At 42.5% G+C, this 20,706-nt stretch overlaps 1 protein-coding gene across 2 annotated transcripts in view; it reads left to right on the plus strand.

Moving 5' to 3' along the window:
• VAPB (VAMP associated protein B and C) overlaps window positions 1-20,706 on the plus strand; it is a 34,188-nt gene that overhangs the window by 333 nt on the left and 13,149 nt on the right. For both annotated transcript variants that reach the window (XM_069871932.1, XM_069871931.1), the window contains exon 2: window positions 15,665-15,817. In XM_069871932.1, the coding sequence (XP_069728033.1) occupies window positions 15,665-15,817 (153 nt within the window). The remainder of the gene's footprint in view (window positions 1-15,664; window positions 15,818-20,706) is intronic.

The following is a 20,706-nucleotide window of genomic DNA, read 5'->3' on the forward strand; positions in this document are numbered from 1 at the left end:
CCGGCACCGCGGCCGCTGCAGGAACCGGGGGGGAGAGGGGGCGGTGCGGCTGAGGCCCCGGGACCCCGGCTCGCAGGGCCCCGAGGTGGGGCAGCCAGGCGGGGGGGGGTTGAGCTGATGCAGGCACTGAGACCCCCGGCCTCGAGCTATCAGGTAGCTGGGGGGGGAAGGGTTCGGGCATCGAAGCCCCCAGGGCTCAAGGCAGTGAGGAAGAGGGGGGGATTCAGGTGATGCAGACACCGAGACCCTTAAGGGGGGGCGGGGTTCAGGTGATGCAGGCCCCAAAATCCCCGGCTGGGAGCCCCCCGAGGTGTCAGGCAGCCGGGGCAGGGGGGGTTCAGGTGATGTGGCCACCGAGACCCCCCCAGGAGGGGTTGTGATGCGGGCACCAAAATCCCCAAGGTGTTTTGGGCCCTTCAGGTGACACGGGCATCGAAACCCCCAGGTGTTGAGGCAGGCAGGGAGATTTCAGAGGGTGCAGGTACCGGGACCCCCCAGCCCCGCGGCCTCCAGGGTGTCAAGCAGCCAGGGGGCTTCAGGTGATGGAGGGTTCAGGTGATGGAGGCTCCAAGACCCCCAAATTGGGGTTGTTGAGGTGCTGCAGGCACCAAAACCCCCATCTCCAAGCCCCACGAGGTGTCGGGCAGCCGGGGAGGGTGGAGCGTTGGTTTGATGCAGGCTCCAAGCCCCCCAAGGAGGGTTGTTTGGGTGATGGAGGCACCAAAACCCCTGGGGTGTCAGGCAGGTTCAGCTGCTGCAGGACTGACAGTTGCCACCCCCTGGTCCCGGGGTGTTTGCAGCTGGGGCAGGGGGCTCAGCCCTTCCTGGCTCTTCCCTGTTATTGTTCTAATTTGACAAGCCGTTTGGATAAATTAATCGTCAGGGCTCTGCCTGTGTGAAAATCCATCCCTTAAAGAACAGTCTTGAACGGCTTTGGGTTTTTCCTCACGTTGAAATTCCTGTCTTGTAGCCTGACAGATAGCACGGCTGTAATACAATATTCTGGGATTACAAATAAGCATTCAGCAAGTTTATTTATGCTACCGGAGTCAGAGGTGCTTTATAGCTTCATTTAAATATCTGGCAAATAGGCCTTTTTTAAAAAAATAGTGATTTATTGGCTTCTGGTAATAATAATACTCCTTTAAAAAGCTTCCATGTACGTTTTCAAATGTAGGGAAAGTCTTCAGCTGTTTTTATTAGTGAATATATAAGAAGTAATAATAAAAAGTGGGTTGATCACAAAGCATGGTGATAAACACTGGCTAGAATGAATGTATCTTTGTTGCAAGCTGGAGTATTTGCATGTTGTTATGGCAGCAGTATCAAATGTGCTTAAGAGGGAAACTATTGTTTTAAGATTCTTTATGTTAAATATGATTTGATGAAAATTAGCTCTTGTTTTGAATAATGCTGCTTTCAACAAGGAAGCCAGTCCAAACTTAGGTGGACAAAAAGTGGGGCCTTAATTGGTGCTGAAAAGGCATAATTGTCATTCAGGGTTGGGTTTTTTTCCCTACTTCATTGCAGGTAGGTTCAGACCCAGCCAAACTCTGTTTTTTTATTTAAATAAAGATACCTTGTCAGGCTGCTTGTCCTTCAGCTGAAGTTCTGAGCTAGATAAGGAGTAACCGTTGAAGTTAAATCAACTAACCGTGTAGATTTTGGTTGCCAAACCTTTAGCCAGTAACGTTTGCTCCTTACAATGTAAAACGCTGCTTGGCTAACTGCAGGTAATAAATGGCTTAGTTTAAATGTATGCTTAAATATTAATGTTCAAACAGACTTAATGCTGTGGCTGGCGTTCACATGCCTTGGCAATAAATCCTGTCTTCCAGTCCTTCCTAACGCGCCGTGCTGACTGCTGCCCTTCATTCAGGAAGGGCCAATTTGAAGCATTCATGAGGTGAATTCCGCTCTCAGCGTTTCTTGTCCTGCTGGTTTTGTGATGGCATGTTGCCTGGTAATACGGCAGTAATGATTTTCTCACCTTTGCAAATGAGTTTTCATTTATTTCCAGAGCGTCGCTTTGCAGCGCGAGGGTAGATGTGAACTGGCAGAGGTCAGTGGTGCTGCTGACTGGCACCGTCCTGCTTCCTCGCTGGTGCGCGCGGAAAGATCTGATGCTTAACGTAGGGCAGCGGTGTCAGTGAGGTAGGACTGTAAACTGAGTTCCACAAAGGACAGGTAGAAAAAGCAGAAAATAGCTCTGGTGCTGTGGAAGTGCTCTATATAGCTCTTAAATATAAAATCTAGAAGGATGTATGATGTTTTCAAAAAGATACAGGGAGTAAGATACTGAAGTGAGGATTTGTATAATGTGTTCCAGTCGCTGTGGGGTTGCAGGCTTCTCTCTCTTAGCCAGCACTTTCACTTTTAAAGGCTGGGAAGACCTCTTCTAAAAAGCTTTTGCAGCCTCTTGGTTTCCAGCGCATCTCAGAAATTCGTTTTGCTCTCCATTTCAAAATACGGTGATTGTGATTTGTTTGCAAAAATATCAAAGGAGTTTTTCGTGCTAGAATTTTTTTTCACAGCATGTGAACATGAGCAGGGGTTGTCTTTCCTCGCTGCCGCACATCTCCTACACTATAGCACATGCTCCAAAATAGCATCAGCGTGTGCTGGGCTGAAATGCAGCTGTGAATAGTGGGAGGCACAACGAGCTCCTCTGCCCACCCCTGTGGGGCTGGAGGTGCCTGTTTCTGTGCCCTGGGCTTTGGTGCCATCTGAAATAGGAGTTTTACTGCCTTATTGGTGGCTTCTGCTTCTGGGTTGGTGTTAGACTTGTAGCCTAGGTGAGAAATCATTGAATGTATTGTTCAAACTTCATGGGTAGTAAATGGTGAAAAAGACAGTTGTTACACTTGACAACCTTTCCCAACCTTTCCGTTTGTTTCCTTTTTCCTCCTTGGTTTTTTTTTTTTTGGTTTTGGGGGGATTTTTGTTTCTTTGTTTTTTTTTTGTTTTTTTTTTTGGTAGAAGGTAACATCCAACAATCTGCCAAGGAGTAGTTAGATTGAAATATTCAAGGGCCCAACATTAGGAAGTATGAAACTTAAATTTACACGTGGCTATGTAATTCTGGGCCCCTTTTGGTGTGTTTTGATGCAGCGGTTGATTGCCGCGCCCCACTCCTGCTCCAGGGCTCTGCCTCCTGTGCTCCACGGGCTGGCTTACCCGGTGAAGCGGATGTGCCTTATCTGGAATAGAGATCATTTGTTTAGCTTTAGTTGGAATAGAAGTTATTTCAGAGCTTGCCTAGGTTTTGGGATGTTTGAATTTGAATCGCTTGTGCGTTCCTTGCGATGCAGCATGCCAGGGGAATGGGGATTAGTAGGGGACGCGCAGACAGAGGTGGCGTAGGCTGGGGAACATTTCAGCAGGGGTTTGGGAGGTTTGCTACAGGTTAGGCTGGACTTATGATGGACTTATGACTCAGCACTGTCAGTGCTCCCCAAGTGGCAAACAGCCGCACTGCCCAGCGCAGGAGGAATTCCTCCCCAACCCTGCAAGTTCCTGCCAACGGGAAATGCTGTTTCCTCTTCCCGCTGGGTGATTTTTGCACCTGCACGTATGCAATGTCAACATGTAGCTTTGCCTTCTGCAAAGGGGATGGGGTTAAACCAGCACAGCCGACGCTCTCCAGTCCTGGTAGTTGTGATTCAGCCCTGGCCTGAGCTCTAGCAGTGTTGTTTCCAAGCTGTCGCCTGCCACTGGCTCAAGCGAGTCCCGTGGGTGCATCAGAGCTGCGGTCCCAGGCGTGGCTCTGCTCCTCTGTATGTGTTTAGTCCAACAGGATCTCCAGTGCTGCGAGAGAAGTGTTTTGTTATTTAGCCGCAGTCCCGTGCAGCTCGTATAACCTGCGTTACCGTGGGTAGGTGGGTGCTGCTCACAAATAAGGTGGTTTGAGCTCTGTCAGGTCAGTCTGTGTTAAACCATAGCCAGATCTGTGCATTGCAGCGTAGACGTGCAACAAAACCACCTGTATCCAAGGTGAGCATCCCATTCTGCTCAGACACCAGGCTGAGACTCTTCACTCCAACAGTTCAGTAGCGTCAGGGACATGGGATCAGTCTTTACTGAACCTGCAGTTGTCGAGTCTCGGAAGAAAGGTTAAAGGACTTAGTTGGACATTGGCACTAAACTGTGTAATTCTATCTCCATCCCTGTTGTGATCTGTCTGTAAGGACCAAAGCGCTCCTGCGGAGAGGGTGTTCAGAGCAATTTGACTCTGTGCTCATTCTGTTCTGTATTGAATAAATAGGGATTTCTACTCATTGCCACTGGAAAAGGCTGCGTTTTGGAATGTAAAATACTGACAGAGTTGTGAGCAGTTGCCTATTTAGTATAATTAATCTGCATCTTTTAAGCTGAAAATTTACATGCTGTTTTCTTTACACTGTTAGAGCCCTGCTGGTGTTCACGGCTTCATGGCAGTCATTACTGGGATTTCTTTACCGTTTGAAGTGCACTGTGTCAGTAGCCATCTACTTTTCTGCAGGAAAATGTACCAGTCCGTGCCTCCCTTTGTCTAGCCTGTTTCCTAGTAAAATTGCTGCATTAGATACAAGTAAACCTTCACAACTCTCTATGTGTTTGAATTAGATTATTGAGTTGTATGCTTAAACAGAGGACAGGGCTAACAGAAATTGGGGACTTTGACTCAGATGGTTAGAAAGCCAAATAACAACTGGTTGAGATGTGTGAAGCAGTCAAGGAGGTTTAGCTGCATTTTCTGTTAAATTTAATTAATGTATTTATGTCTCCCAAGACTATTCCCAAAAGTCTTGCAGTCTGCTTCAAGGCGTTGGCCAATGGGATTTATGGGTTAAGGGCTTTTGAGTAATTTTGTACTGCATAGATTTTAAGAATTGCGGTTGAGTAATAAGCATTAATGGGATCGAAGCGTTACTATTTCAAGGCAGGTCCTAATGCAGTGATAAAATCAGCATCATCAACTGCTGTTTGCCGTTACTTCTCTTCGTTCTGTGGGGTCTTGCAGTTTTAATGGGATCAACTGCTTGCTTTTATTGTAAGGGATGGGACACATACATTCATTTCTTTCCATTCCCTGGGAATCTCTTGTTTGAGCACCATTTTCAGCTACCTTTGAGCTGTAGAACCATTGCAAAGAGAGGTGAGAAACTAAGTTTGTTATTTAAGACTCATCAGGGTGGACTGACACCTGTCTGATTTGGTTGATGGGATGTGTCTGCTATTCATCACTTCAGAAAATGTCTGATAAAATATATTGAAAACACACTCGTAAACATAAGGTAAGGGGGGCTGCCCTCAGTCCTAGGAGCACGGCTGTCACGTCAAAATGAAGACAGATAATGTATCATAGTGGGTGCAGGTTCACACAGGTGCTTAACAGTAAATTGTAGTTACCAGCTGCTACCCTGAATGCCATGTGCAATGTCTTATCACCCATGAAAGGGACAGGGAGTTAAAATTTGCACAGGAGTTTCTGGTATTCTCTTCTCATTAGAAATGAAATTGTTGCCTTTTTTCCCTCACTTCACAGGTTTTATAAATTAAAAACTTATCAGTAGTCATGCAGTGTTTTATTTCTTTTAAAATAGATAAAATAGTTTAGCTACCTTTGAATACAAGGCTGAATTTTGTTTAATTGGGCTCTAATTTGGAATCAGGTTTGTAAAACTTAAGAGTACAAACCTTTAAATAGATTGCTGGATCTGTTTTGAAACTCAACTGGAAAAAAAGGCATCATCACCATAGCAAATGATCCAACTTTATGAGCTAAGGTCAGCTTACATCTATGAACGAACAGTTTTAAAAGAAGCTTAATATGTTGTATGCACCCAGCTCTGGAAGGTATCCATCACATCAAAGGAGTTTTGAATCAAATAAGAAACTTCTACATGTGCTGTAATGCATTTTTTTTTTTTAACAAAACTGGATGACTGAGGGTTTGTCTTGTTTCTTGCTTTTTGAGTGCCTCTAAACATAGCATCCTGCCAAGCTGGAGACAATGCAGGAATCAAATGACCCTTGCTAATTCTGCCCACATCTTGCAGTCACACTCATTTTCTACTATCTTGTTACCATATTGGACTTATGTTTGCTCCCTGCAGGGAACAACTAATAACTACTGAATGCATTTCATAGTTGGTACAATAACAGCCTTTTTCCTTCTTCTGTCAGTGTAGTTGCTTGGCTTTGAAAGCTTTGTTGATGATATTTGTAACAGTTTTGTTTGTGGTAACAGCTGTTGTTTCAGACTTGAATTTAATCATTTTATTTGTAGTGGATGTGACCTTTAACATTTCCACTGTGCTCCTGAAAGCCTTTTTTTTTTTCCTTCAAGTAAATGCTTGCCGATTTCAGTGAGAATCTGGTTAGATGAGGAACTATTTTCCAGTTAGACCTCTTTCCTGTCATTTGGGGACTGACACTGGTGTGGTGGTTCTGCCACAAATAACATTGATGCTTCCTTTCATTGTCTTCCCATCTGATGACCCTAGGCAGAAAGGAAGCCTATTTTACATATGTGTATCAATATTTAAATACCAGTTTATGTAAACTAGGGGCTACTCATACCAAGTGTCTTCCTCTGGTGTTTGACCCAACATTTATTTAATATATAGATCCATCCATCCATGCTTTGTAGACTGATGTGGCTGTAGAGACGTATTGGATGCTTTCTGATGTGTCTGGGATGCTGTTGAATGTAAAACTTGGCCTGCTCGGCAACCTCTCCTGCAGAGGGATTTGTGTCCCCAGCCTGGAACAGCTGTTACACTCTTGCTGTCATTGAAGATGTATGCAAAGTGAATCACCATTGCCATGTTTAATTCAGCGTGGGACTAAAATGCACACGGGTTGAAGTGATTGAGCGTTTACACTAGCAAGACAGTCCAGACTGAGAGGTGACTGAGTCCGTCCTTTCTGAAGTGTGGCTGTTCTGAAAATTGCTTACTTCAACTGTAATTCTTCTGGCCCCAAAAGCATCTGTACAGCCTGGGTACTGCTGCTGCCTGCAGTGCTTTATCCCACATTATTATAAATACTTTATGAAAATAATCTCTTTGCTAAACTACTTTAGTGTCTGGTTCTCTGAGCTGGAAACGAAGTCACTCATACCATGGTGTTATGGATTAAAGATTTTATCGTTCTAAATTTAATCCTGTTTTCTTGGTTGGTTACCGTGAGAGGTGGAAAAAATAGAGAAGGGGGAGGTTTGCCTGGTGATCTAGTTACAATGCAAATTCTAAAATCCTGTAGGTGTGCTGCTCGCTGTGGAGCCAAATCTTATGTTTCTGCAAACACGTTTAAAGACCTAATTCAAGTTAGTTGTGCTTGTAGAAGGCATGGCAAATGACTCTGTAATTCTTTAATTAAAAAAATGGCACTGTTTTGTTTTTCCCATGAATGCTCCTTTTCATCTAACCAGTTACTTCATCCTCACTGGTGCTTCTAATGTTTCTCACAAGCGGGAGTCCAGCCCTCCCTGTGCAGGTTCATGTTTGGTGGTGCTGTTGCCTGTTTACATTTGCAACTGCAGCTTCTTGTGATACGTGAATTAACGATGTATTTTGCATCTTCGCAAAATATTTGTGTGCACAATTTCCTCTGGTTTGCACTGTCTCCTTTTCTCACTGTCCTACATTTGTACCTGGCTAGAAACAAGGGTTTAATGGCAGTAAGATTGTTTTTTCCTTTTTTTTTTTTAATGACTGGTTTTACCCTGTGCTTACAGCATCGTACGGTGGTGCAGGTAACGCTTGGAGGAGCTTCGGTTTGGAGAATGCAGCCTCACATTTCTGTATTGTTCTATACCTGACAGTTTAAGCTGTCATGTTTTTATTTCCTAATTAAGTTGTCTCACTGCCTCTGACTAAATTTCTGATTTGGTTTTGGTTTGGTATTTTTTTTCTTTTTTCTTTGATTCTGAAAGCACAGTTAAAAGGCTAGTTTTCAAGTGATTCCCAGAATTGTATCTTGCTAAATTCAGCATTCCTTCCTTATTTGTAGCTATAATTAGCTTCTTTCTGCCTATTTAACTTCTTTTTTAACTTACTAGAAAAGCAGCTGCTGATTGTGCATCGCAAAATCTCTGATTTTGCTCATTTCTTCTGGTATTTGCATTTTATGCATAGTTTTGTACTTAAAATGTTTTCTCAGTTGCTATTTAAGTTACACGTTGAATTTGTCTATTTGAGGGATATATATATGAGCATAAAATTAGAGTAGTTGGGCTGCTGCTTCCCTACTATTTTAGTGTGCATCTGAAATGGAAATTAGTGGTGAAATTAGACCGTGAAAAATGACTTCACAAGACTACAGGTAAAGGCATGGTTTGAGATGATGATATAAATCACGATCCTTCTTCTAGGGGACTGACTTCAGCCTTTAGCTGTGGTTTTGCCAGGGAAGCTGGTACATCAGGGCATCATCTCTCTGCTGCTGCATCCTCGCTTCTCCCTGGGGGCTGGTGTTTCAGAGCCCTGTCAATGCCCACCCAGCAGCCCCCATGACTGAGGCTCTGGCTGTGTAGAATAAGTGTCTTATTACAAGTAGGTCTTGCTATGTCCTGCTTATTGAAGGAGATGTAGCAACTATTCCACTATGAAAAGAGGCCGCGCCACGATGAGTTGTTTTCATATCTGGAAAGAGTTGGTATGTGTGATATTTGAGAGTGGAACGAACAAAGAAATAGGATATACTTGGCACTTGGTTCTAAAAGGATATGAAAGCACAGTTGAAACAGAGATCTACCTCTAGAAGCTAGCCAGCTCTGCTATCAGCCTCTTGTTTATACAGTTGTGTGTAGAAAACGGCTTTAAGTTTAGGATGTAGAGAAAATGTTGTGCAGTTTTGTTGCTGAATAATGGTGTAAGTAATGTTTGAGTCTAATAAAACTCTGAAGAGGAGAGTTGGAAAAAACAAATCTCACTGGTCCCAAAATTATTTGAAGGACGTGTTCTTACATTCCTCTTGGCAGCCTTATGTGTGGCCTCACAGTTCCTACAACTGTGAAGTCAAACTGTTAATGATCCTCTGAGGAATGAAAGGTGACAAAAAAGGCATGCTAATAGAAACCTTGAAATATATGCCTTCGGTCTCATATTTGTTTTTTCTCTTTTTTTCCCCCATTAAGCCTGAGGCATACCGTAGCTAAAATAGTTTTTGCCAAGATAGGCCAGGGAAGGTCACTGATTAATCCATCCAAATGGGATAATTTACTGCAAACCTTGTTTTAACTTTGGCATCTGGATCTCGTAGTTTTGTTGGGTTCTTAAGATCCTCTCTTTTAAAAATATTACTCCACTGCGTCAGCTGTTGCATGGGACGATTTGGATGGCTGGTTTTGTAATAGGTTTTCATCAAGGCTTCTACTGCTTGACACGGCAGGAGTGGAAATGACCACTTCCCTCCTGTCACTTTGCTTCGGGGGCGGCTCTTTCAGGTGAGGACAGTCGTGGTAAGAGTAAAGAAATCCATTCCACGGGGTGGTGTTTTCTAACTATGTGTATTTTCAATCAGAGCTGAGTTTGAAAGGCTTGCGAGTAGTTTATGTGAGGACTAAGAGAAGCCAAAGCTTTTCTTAAAAATAATTACCAAATTTGGGGTTGTTGGATCCTCTCTGTGAGTTCCTTGTGAAATCAGATGTTTATGCAACACAGGCACTTCTTGTTTCTCATTCTTCGACTTCTTTGATTTCAAAAGTTGAGGATGCTCACTTAATTATGAATGTCTCCAAAGCCAGATGATGATTAAAACTTGGCTTACAGTACTTTTAAAAACACTAATCCTCACAAGATGCTCTGTAATTAGATAAGTGTTCTCATGACTTCACAGTGAGGAAAACTGTAAGGGTCCAAACCTGCTTCTGTTTTGGAGTTGCTGTCGACTCTTAAGGCTCTTAATAGCAGAAGATCAGGCGCTGAAGTGATTTGTCTGAAGAAGAGTAAGATGGTGGGAGAGTTTGATTGGATCTCGGGTGTTCTTGATTCACTGGCACCTGGCTGATAGCTCAAGATATCTTGCTTGACATTTCAGCTTTTTTCATTTTGGTGTTTATCTTCAAAGGTCATCATCTTAATATATAACATTAAAAAGAAGTGTACAGTAAGTCAAGTTCTACACCTGTTATTGAGCCCTCTTGCTCATTGCTAGTGTTTTTATGTTGATGGTCTCTCTAATGCTGATAAGACCTCCCTCCGAAAGTGGCATGGGAGAAATTGTAGAATTAAGATGAAATCACTTGATACTGTCAGAGGCATAGTGAAGGAGCTGAGACACAGCTCGGGTAGGATGATAAGAAAAGTTGTAAGTAGAAAGGCTGAAATAGTCAGATGGAGACATAACTGTGTTCTTGGGGGTGGGTTTTTTATTGTCAGTGATGTTAATACGCTCACACTTAGGGCTCTGTGCTAGGTTTATGTGTGCCAGAGCAGGACAAGGTACATCCTCTGTGTGAGGGGCTGACCAAGTTGATGGGGAAGTGTTTCATGCCATGGGACAGGAGCCAGCGTGTTGTGTGTGATGGAGAAGGGAGCCTGAAGTGTCACGTTCAGGGTCAGTGTGGCTCTTTGACTGGGTGAGTCACTGTTCGTGTGACATCTGCTAGTCAGGGCACATCGCTGTGTAGGATTTGGGCTCTTGAGAATAGCCACAAAACAGTTCAAGTTTCTTTGCTGCTGCTTTCCACCATCTCCCTTATTAAAGATTCCTTGGTTACCTTTCCATGGCTGATTAATAAGTCAAGTGATTAATGACTTTCATCTGACACATAGATGGGATTAAACCATGGTGAAATATGTCCTTCCCCTCCCATTGTTGCATATTGCTGCTTTCCATAAGGGAAGTACAAGAGGTGCTGTCTCCCTAGAAGTTGTGCTTGTATTTCTGCCTGTTTCTAATTACCTTGTCTTCAGACGTGTCTGTGATGCCGAGCTGGAGTGGTAAAAATTGTTTATGGAAAGCTGATGAAAGTGCATCTCAGACATTCTAGGAATAACCCAGGCAGCTTCATGAGAATTTATTCTTAGTCTTGTTGATCAGTGGTTACCAGTTTAACGTAACTGTGATTTTATCAATTGCTCCTGCAATGCTTTTGCTCTGAAAGCACCGGTTCACTATTTTTTTAAATTTTTTTAGGGGATGCCTGGATTTAAACAGACAAGAATTTGCATTAGTTTTAAGCACAAAAAAATAGGCATGTGCTGTAATTACTAACAACTATGCCAACAGTACAAGTTTGACTGCAGTGTGGATGCTTACCTGTGCTAGCTTGAACCTGCTAAATATAGGACCTTGTTGCCATAATTTGGCAGAATGCTGTGCAGAAAGATGCAGCTTCCCTGGTGTCTGAGTACAGCTTGATCTGGCGGGGAGCCAGTTCTCCTTTTTCCTCATCCCCGCTGCCCCTTCCCTCACTGCCTGTCTCATAAGTGGATTAATTTTCAGTCCCGGTAGTTCCCTTGCTCAGCTTTAAGTGCAACCAGATGAACTCTCTGCAGCTATCACAAGCATTTGGGGGAGATGAGGGGTCAGACCACCTCCCCTTTCAGCAGTGGGACAGACTGATACAGGAATAAAGCATCCCTGGGGCTGTGGTCCAATTAATGCATGTAGTTAATTATAAAGCTATAGTAGTATTTGCACTTAAAAATCTGCAAAGGTCTGCGCCCGTATGGTTTGAGCGTTCCTGCGGTACCTCTGCTGATACTTGCTCTAGCTTCTTTCAGATACAAACTGTGCTACAACAGTGGTCTTGCTGCTCTGAACATACACGTGTGTGAGGATTGTTTGGTTTGGTTAAGGTGAGAATAATTGTATTAAGATTCGTTACAAATGATGTAGCTGTATAACACCCTTACTGTGAGTAGGGAGCGGCAAGAATCTTAAAGCAAGTGATGGGCTGATCAAAAAGTTATCAGCCTGGATTTGCTGGTGCAATTATGGGCAATTTTTATTGCAATGAGAGTTATTTAAAATTTAAATGGAATTGACATAATGTTCTTTTGACCTAATTCTCAGCCTTTTGTGTTGTTACTAAAATGATCTGGGATATTGTAATGCAGTGCACTGCAGAATGGGATGCTCAGGAAAGATTGATACAGTGCTGGTGTTTGAATAGGAAATGGAGCGTGGCAAATTCTAAGATAATGCGGTGATCTTCAAATGGGAAGGGTTGTATGTGTTGCTCCTGGGTGGAAAGGCACAGCTGTAGTTTGAAACTAACCCTGCTGAAAAGTGATCCTACAAAAAAACCGTGATACCTCTTGCTGTTTGTTGTTGCATGAGTATAGGAGGTGATCTTTTCTATTCTTTGAGTAGTACTGGTAGTTTACATGTCTCTAGATGCCCAGGTTGCATTAACATGAGTAGACTTTGTTCCAACTGGTAGGAAAAAGTCATCAAGCTCTTGTGGAATATTCCAAATGTTCACCACCAAATTCAGTTTACTACAGTCTTCCTTCTAGACAGCTCGCTCCCATTACAACCCTATATCACATGAGGCATGTACAGACCCTGACTTTCCCGTAACTTTGTCCTCAGGATGACACCAGTGGCATTTTTCTCATGATCTTTTAAAACATGGGAGGAAAAATAGTTCCTTTTTGGCTTCTTTAACAAGTGTGAATTGTGATTTGGAAAGCAACCTGCCTTAATATGTTTCACTTACCAAGAAATGTAAAGAGCAATCAAAAATACATTAGTTTGTTTTGAGCGTTATGAAATAAGTGTTGTGGTTTTTAAGAGTGTGGTTTCTGTTTAGACACGCAGTAAGAGTCTGTCTGCACTGCAGACTCTGCTTGTTGTTTTTAGCCCAAGTACCATCCAGGCACACCAGTAGTTCTTACTGCCCACCTTAGGAGCGTAGGTGTTATCCAGGTGTCACATATACTTGTATCGATAGTCCATCCACTTGCAGGAAGGGCTAAAGAAATGTAGAGCATTTTATCTTTCCATATCTGTTGGTGTGATTCCAGAATTCTTACTGCCTTGTGTTGAAAAATGAAGCTCCAGGGTAGGTGTCTCATACGACTGCTCATAGCCAAGCCAACCTTACCTGCAGTGCACAGGTATGGATGTTGGAAAGCAAAGGTGTGTCTCCAATACAGAATTAGCTTGTGTTTATCCTGGGATCAGTTCCTGCACATACCCCAGCCTCCCTCAAAAACGTCTAACCTGGGCTGTAGTAATCTGGCAACAGGCTGTCAAGGTTTCATGGCCTTGATTTTAAAAGGCAGGTTAACCAAGCTGATGATACTGCACTGCCGTGCCCTAATTACCCCCAACTAATACTCGGTTGTTTATTTCTTTTTTTATACGCTTCAAAACACCTTTAATGGCATTTTAACCCTGCATTTGTCTGCTGTGTTATGCTTTGCTTTGGTATCTTAGTGGCAGTGCCATAAGGAGGATGCTTGCACACAAGTTTGCAGAAGACATCAGCCTTCTAGTACAGTTGTGCTGGCTGATGTGCAGAACCTGGAATCTGGGGAAGATGCATCAAAAGAAACTGTTTAATGTTTGGCAGACAGAAAAGAAGAGGAAATGTCAAGCAGACAAGAAGGAATGAATTTGCTCTGCTGACAGGTTTTGCTGCCGAATAGTTTGGTATGATCTATGTTAGCAGTAAGTAACTCCATTTGGAAATTATTGTACGCACAGAATTATTGTCGTATTACTGTTACAAACAGCAGCTCCGTGCTGGGCCGCACAAATCCACATGCATTCTTGGATCAGCCAAGTAAAAACATGGTATTTCCCACAGGAAATCTGTCCCAGCGTGCAGACAAGTAAAACGCTACTGAGGATGCAGCTGCAGCTTTAGGGCTTTGTGCAGACGACCCTCCTTCTATGCAGGAATAGCTCAAGCTCTGAGTTTTTAGTAAAGGCGCATCCTTCATGCTTAGGCATCAAGTAATTTCTCCTGAAATGTTAGACGTCTCCCAGTTAGAGCTTTCTTGAAGATGTGCTGCTGTCTTTGTGTCTAGATGTCTGCTGGATTTTTCTGATAGTTGGGCTCATTTAACTTCTTTAACAACTCGTGGCTGCTTCTTGCACAGTTATTTTCCATTAGACTTAGTCTCTCTGCGTGCAGAAGAGAGAAGAAACTTGACAGCTGTGTTTCATTCTCCTTCACATCTCAGTGTTTGACCGGGCACCAGTTTAGAGAAATGGTGGTCGTAGGATCTGAAAATTCTATTGCTTCAATTTTTTTGCTACCACGTTTTGATAGGAACGGTTGGACTCGATGATCCGGTGGGTCTCTTCCAACCTGGTTATTCTATGATTCTATGATTCTAGGTTGTGTTGTAAATGGAAGCTGGGCTTGTTCCCCGCGCAGGCAGGGCTGATGCTGCATTGTTGTCTGCTTGGGGGCTTTGTGTGCGTGATTGGTTTGGGGTTTTTTTCCTCTTCTAATTACTTAAAACAAATTGGATCAAGGATAAAGGTTGCAGGACTGTAATACTTTTACAACTGTATTAAATATCATCTTAAGAGACAAATTTGCCTGATAATTAAGTAGAAAAGGAAGCAAACAAATTATTTAAAGCCAACCATGATGCAGGGGCAGGATGGTGGAATGTTGTCTCCTACTATTTTTATCATCATCATTAACCCTTCCTAGATTTTAGGGCTATCATTTCTCCAAGTAAATGTTGAATGCTGTTTCTTTGATCGATTTGCTTTTACTTCTGAGGACAGATGAAGATACTTAGCTATCAAATTAATTACTTTTATGCAAAAGACAGTTGATCAATGTGTGATTATATTTCTTTTAATTTTACTTCTTTGCTGTCTGAGCAAGCGCTGCAATTGTGTGCTACCTGTTCGATTTATCAGCTCTTTTAGAAAATCAGTAACTGCCTTTTCTCTGACCTAAGGGATTTTAGCAGTTTCAGTGAGGTAGTGAGCCTGTGAGGCGCTGGTTGGCCTGCCCTTGGTGTTGCTTTGCTGATCTTTGCCACTGCTCTCAGCGTCCAAGAATTTTCCTATTTCCATATGGTTATTTCCTGTCTTGGGTGCGGTTGGCTATTTTATGAAGATTTCTGCTGGTTTATCTTTTCTAGTAGCCAAAAGAATTATTTCGGGGGGGAAAAAAAATTAGTCTTGGAGAGGAAAATGGGATGCACAGTGCTTATCTTGCTGGTTCTGGTGTGGCATTTCTGACTGCCTGGTGGGATCCTCCCAGCTTGCATGTGCAGATGGATCTGTAGCAGCCACTTGGCTATCATCCCCTTTCTAATTAACGCGCTCTACTCCCCTATTTATCATCTATAACACAGGTGCATATGGTGTCTCTCCGTAAGGCTGGGCTTACTGGGATTCAGCAGTTAGAAGGGAGCAGCTATCGTACAGCAGAGGACTTGGCACCGCGTGAATGCCATGTTGTTATGTTGGCACCGTGTGTAAATTATTTCCCCCTCTTTGTTTTGCTGTTAATGATCAACTTCAGCTGTTGCGCTGGGAGTGTCGGAGCATGCTGGATGTCAGAACACACAGAGGCCTCACAGCATCCTCAGCTCTGTGCGCACCATTATCTGTATGTGCCGTAGATGGGAAATGAACATCTAATTACTTTATAAGATTTGCGAGCAGAGATTTAGAGCCTGCTTTTAGCCTCTGCTTGGAAGCATTTTCTGTGTGATTTTTAAACGGCTTTTGCTTTCCTCCTCAGGTCCTTTCACAGATGTGGTCACTACAAACCTGAAACTCGGCAATCCTACAGACAGAAATGTGTGCTTCAAAGTTAAGACCACAGCACCACGTAGATACTGTGTAAGGCCTAACAGCGGAATTATTGATGCAGGAACATCAATCAATGTTTCTGGTAAGTCATTCAAGCAGTTTTGGGTGATTGAAAATAGCTTCCTCTAATCAATTATTTCTTGGAATGCTTTGCAATCTGAAAGTATTGTGTTGAGTTTTTGTAAAAGCCAGAGGTTGTGATTTCATGGAGAAATAGCTATTTTGTATGTTTTTTTATTTCACTTGTTCCTGGTGTAACAGCAATAGATTTGGCTTTGCATCTTGTTTGGAGAGGAAGGGGAATGCATAAATTATTTATATGGTTTGAGAACAGTCTTGACCAGCCTGTCCAAACCAGCCTTGCCCTCCCTGTGGGATTATTTTTGTATGGTTAGTTTTTTGCCAGCTTAACGCCCTGAACTAGCTCACTGCAGGGTCAAACTAGTGCTTGGACAGGCTTGTTGAGGTAACAATAAAACTGAGTGGACTGCAGTCACACTGGGTTAGGCTGTTGCTGAACTTCCTGATATTAACCAGTAATGAAAACATTTACTTCCAAGCCGTGCTTGTTTTGTGTTGAAGATGCAATGTTTTGGTGTTAGAAATGTCCAGCAACTAAATCTTTTCTGTTCCATGGGAAAAATAAGTGATTTTCTCTAATCAGTCAGTAGCTCTTAACTTGCCTAAATTTGCTAATGGAAGAGCAAAGAAGAGTCTTACTTGGAAAGCATAAAGAGCTGGGTGTTTCCGCTAAACAGAATGTCTGTTCATGATTAACTTGCTGATGATACACGATTAAAAGTAATGTATTTCCTCAATGACTTCTCCAGTCTGTGTTTTTAATAAATAATTCTATCAAAGCATGTAGTAGTGGGAGACTGCATGAATGAAATCTGACACTTTAGTTAAGAAAATGAGTTCTATGAACAAGCAGATTTGTTTTACTACTTGTAATAAATTTTAATAATGGCACAAGAAAAACTAATTACCGATAGGTTATATGGTTTGTCACTCATCTTTTCTGGCCTGGAACAAAAAAAAGTAATTGAGACCTAAAGCCTACTGCGTTTTACTTGAAACAAAAAAATCAAAATGTAAAAATCAAGGCTTCACTTTTTTACTTAATAAAATGTAAAATATTTAAACACATCGCCCTTGAGGAGCTTGCTTCAACAAAATAAAAATTGATCCCCAAAATACTTTGAACTGTAACATGAACGGACTCTAATCCTGTCAGTCTCCTTGTGCATGGCTGCATTTGCACACTCATTGATCTGTTGTCTTTGGGATTTCTATTGTGTCAAATTGAGCATGAATGTGATTGCAGAATCGTGCCTCGGCTGCAGTTGAGCTCTGGGGAATGTCCCAGTGAGGAGGTAACCGGTGCAGTGTGGTAGCTACAGATGGGGCAGGCAGAGCACTCGTGCTTCAGGAGAAGGCTTGCACATATCCAGTAAGCTCTGCAATGACTAATATGTAAATTAAAGCGCTCTCCAGAGAGAAATTGAGATTTTTTTTTAAAGCTCGGGACAATTCCAAAGTAAAGCTGTCTGTCATCTATACTAGCTGCAGGCAAGCATATTAAATGCATAGAAATCAATGAAGTGATAATGAAAATTAGCATGGTTTCTAGCTACAAATTATCTTCATGCTATAAAGATGTGGATTCTTTTCATCTTTCTGATGAACTTTCAGAATTAAAAGCCTGTTTCCTTTACTGGCACATACCATGCTTTTTTAAATATTGTATTGGTCTCAATATGGAGTATTTTCCTAAACTTCAGCTTTCAGGACCCTTCACTCTACCTTTGCTCGCGTTTGTTTCTATGTTTTTTCAGGCAGATGACAACTTAGTAATAGAAATAACGATTTTACATTGCCAGTCCTTATATAAACATCAGGTTTTAAGATGCAAGCAGTACACATTCATTGTTCTTGGGGTAGTAGTTAGGTAAATTTATAGGTAGGTATGTTACAGAATTTTGGTGTTATAAATGTTAATTCTTTGTTTTCTAAAGCACTCAAAACCAAACCTGTCTTTGTCGTGTACTGAGATTGAATTTCTCTTTAATAGAGCTGTATATGTTGCACTCCTGGTAGCTCCTTTAAACTGTGTGTGGGACCTAATTTTGGAATTAAAGGTGACAGTGGTTTTGGTTCTGATAAGCTGAAGGATCTTTTGGACAGGGAGTACTTTAATCAGAACAGAATTGTTTTCACATTCACAGAAAGTGAGGAGAAATGTTTTAAATCTTTGCTTTGGAGTAATGTTGTTTAAGAACAGTGGACTCTGTTCTCTTGAGAATTGCTGACTGGCTTTTACACAGCCTTTCGGTACCACTGCACTGGTGCTGCGCTTGTCTCTCCAGAAATCAGCCCCTGAGTGCAGTGGCATGAAGCTCACAAACAATTTATAAGTTTCTCAGAATTTTACAGACTGAAGCTAAATTTGGGGCAGCCTTGCCTTCCTCAGGCTGTAGTTCCTGAAACTCCTATGAAACAGTCTTTGCTATTTTGATGTAAGATTTTGAGGAGATGTTCTGCCCTAAGAGAGAGGCGGCACATTATTCTGCTTAATTTCGCTCTGGTATAATGGCTTATTTAAAACATATAAAATGCTAGAATAGTAAAGCCTTAATTCTAGTGGAGTGTCAGATACTGGCTTCTTATGCCATATTATAGCTTTAACTAAATATCTGCGTTTAAGGCCCTGTCAGCATGTGCTGCCTGCTGCGATGTCAGGTTTGTAGCCCCTGTTTTCACCTGTTATATAATGACATGTAATTTTAACAGCCGGGTTTATGTAACTGTGTGTGCGCTGTCATCCAATTTCATTGCACTGGGTCTGAAATACTTGGAAAAGGAGTGTATTTGCACACATTCTGTTTTTGTTAAATGTGTCGTATTTCAACAAAGACATCAGATTTTGTGGTTTCCAAGAGGTTGAAATCTAAATGAAAGGCATGAATGGATTACAGAGGAAAAGTGAAAGATCATAAGCACATGCTGATGAGTCTGCAGATCAGTGTAGTACAGAAGGTACCATCTGTGCACGGTGTCCCGCTGAAGAGAGCAGTTGGAAGATGCTTCCTAAAAATGTGGAGAAACTGATGTTATCCTTAGGTTTCTATCAGATATCTTCGGGGGAGATTTTTAGTTTTTTGTGAACTCGCCTGACTTTGAAAGGTCAGTTTGCGTTGCCGTCAGAAGGGAGCTCCTGCAGCTGCTGTTGTCTTCAGTTGCAGTGGGTTTGTCCCTTTTGCTAAGCCATGCACCGTGTCCCATCGGCTGCTGCAGCCCCCAGCTCTTCCCGGGGCAGCATCGCTGCTACGAGCTGTCCCCCCGGCATCCCAGGGCTCTGCAGCAACCGCCACACTTGGGGTGTTGGTTTCATTCTGCTTGCTTTAGAAGAGTCCATCTTAATCTTTAGAAATCCAAGATTTTTCAGAATTATTGAACTATTTACAGAAAGAACTTCATAAATGTAGAACAGATGTGAAGCGGTGCAGTGCCTTCTGCCTCTTTTTGTAGTCGTGTGTTCTTTGCTCACCTCTAGCAGAGCTGATGAAGTTGCACAGCGATGTGACTTGCCCCTGAACCTGATTGGGGTATTTTATGTAAAGCTGACACAAGTGTGGTAGATCTGATCTGTGCAGACAGTGAAGAATTTCATACAGTGCTATTTGGAAAAATCATCAATAAAGCTCAAAAAGATAAATCGATTGACAGACTATTGAATGGGCTGCGTAAGAGTAAACAGTCATATGGTGGATGGAAATGTAATAGCAGGAAGTTACTAGTGACATTTCTTGAGAACGATTCTTAGTACTAATCTTGTTTAATGCTTTTATCAGCAATTCTGGCACAAATAGTACACTAAAAACCCTGATGATGATGTAAGTTGGGAGACTGAAGATACACAGGAGAACTGGGTGTCCTTGAAGGTTACAGTAAGAGAAACAGAGGATGAGTTTCATCAGAAAAACTGCAAAATCACATACTTGGAGAATAAAATACTCCTGCTACAATTGCATGCTTGTTAAATGAAGGGGACTGGATAGAGTGACCAAGATGCTGACATCACGTGGCTGTGAATAAGGCAAATGTTTTATGTGCAAGAAGGCTGGGTGACAGCAGAGAGAGGAGAGTGTAGGTGCTGTTGCCCAGGGCATAGTCCAGTTTCCTAGATGTGTCGCTAGGGTGGCTCACGCAGACGAGGTGAAGCCCAGGCAGGTGCAGAGAGTGAATGGGGAGCCTGGCCCAGCCTGGCTTGTTTTGTTTATTTTACCAAAGGCCAAGAGTTGCTGTGATTGATGTCTTGGAGTGCTTCAGAAGTGAATTACTCTTCCCCTGCTTGGTATTTAAGCATAAGGGCAGTACTGGTCGAGCACCAAGTGTGTAGGCCATCAATAAATTTAGATGGAAACTAGAGGAAGATTGCTGACTATCTGAGCAGGGAGACCTTTCTGTGCCTTCTGCTCTTGGAACACAGTGCTAGATCCTAGCAGGCAGAGCAGGTGAAGTTTTGCCTCCTTCCTTGTTCCTTGCTTCAAATTCCCGTGTTCCTTGAGAAAGCAGGCTTACTCTAGTGAAAACCCAAAGAGTTTAATGCTTCATATATTGTTACGAACTTTGCCAGTGAGCTGTTTTAGGAAAAAAGAAAGTGAATATTAGGTGCTCAGTGCCTCTTCTTCACTATCTGCAGAGGACCTTGCATAACAGGCAAGTAGAGCAGGAATGTGTGAGAAAACTGGGATCCATTCTTTAGAAACACTTCAGGATGTGCATGAGGTCTGTCTTTTGTGTTTCAATTTTGAGAGAGACGAGTGGACTAATAAATATAAATTGTGTTGCTCCTTATTCCATTGATTTCTCAATGACTTTGCAGTTTTTGCTTGTGGAACAATACTTCTGTAGGGTGATCCTTCTTTTGAAGTACAGATCCCTGCCTAATGGATGCTGGTGCCAGTG

This window comes from Phaenicophaeus curvirostris, chromosome 18 (assembly GCF_032191515.1).
Source record: "Phaenicophaeus curvirostris isolate KB17595 chromosome 18, BPBGC_Pcur_1.0, whole genome shotgun sequence".
Classification (NCBI taxonomy): Eukaryota; Metazoa; Chordata; class Aves; order Cuculiformes; family Cuculidae; genus Phaenicophaeus; species Phaenicophaeus curvirostris.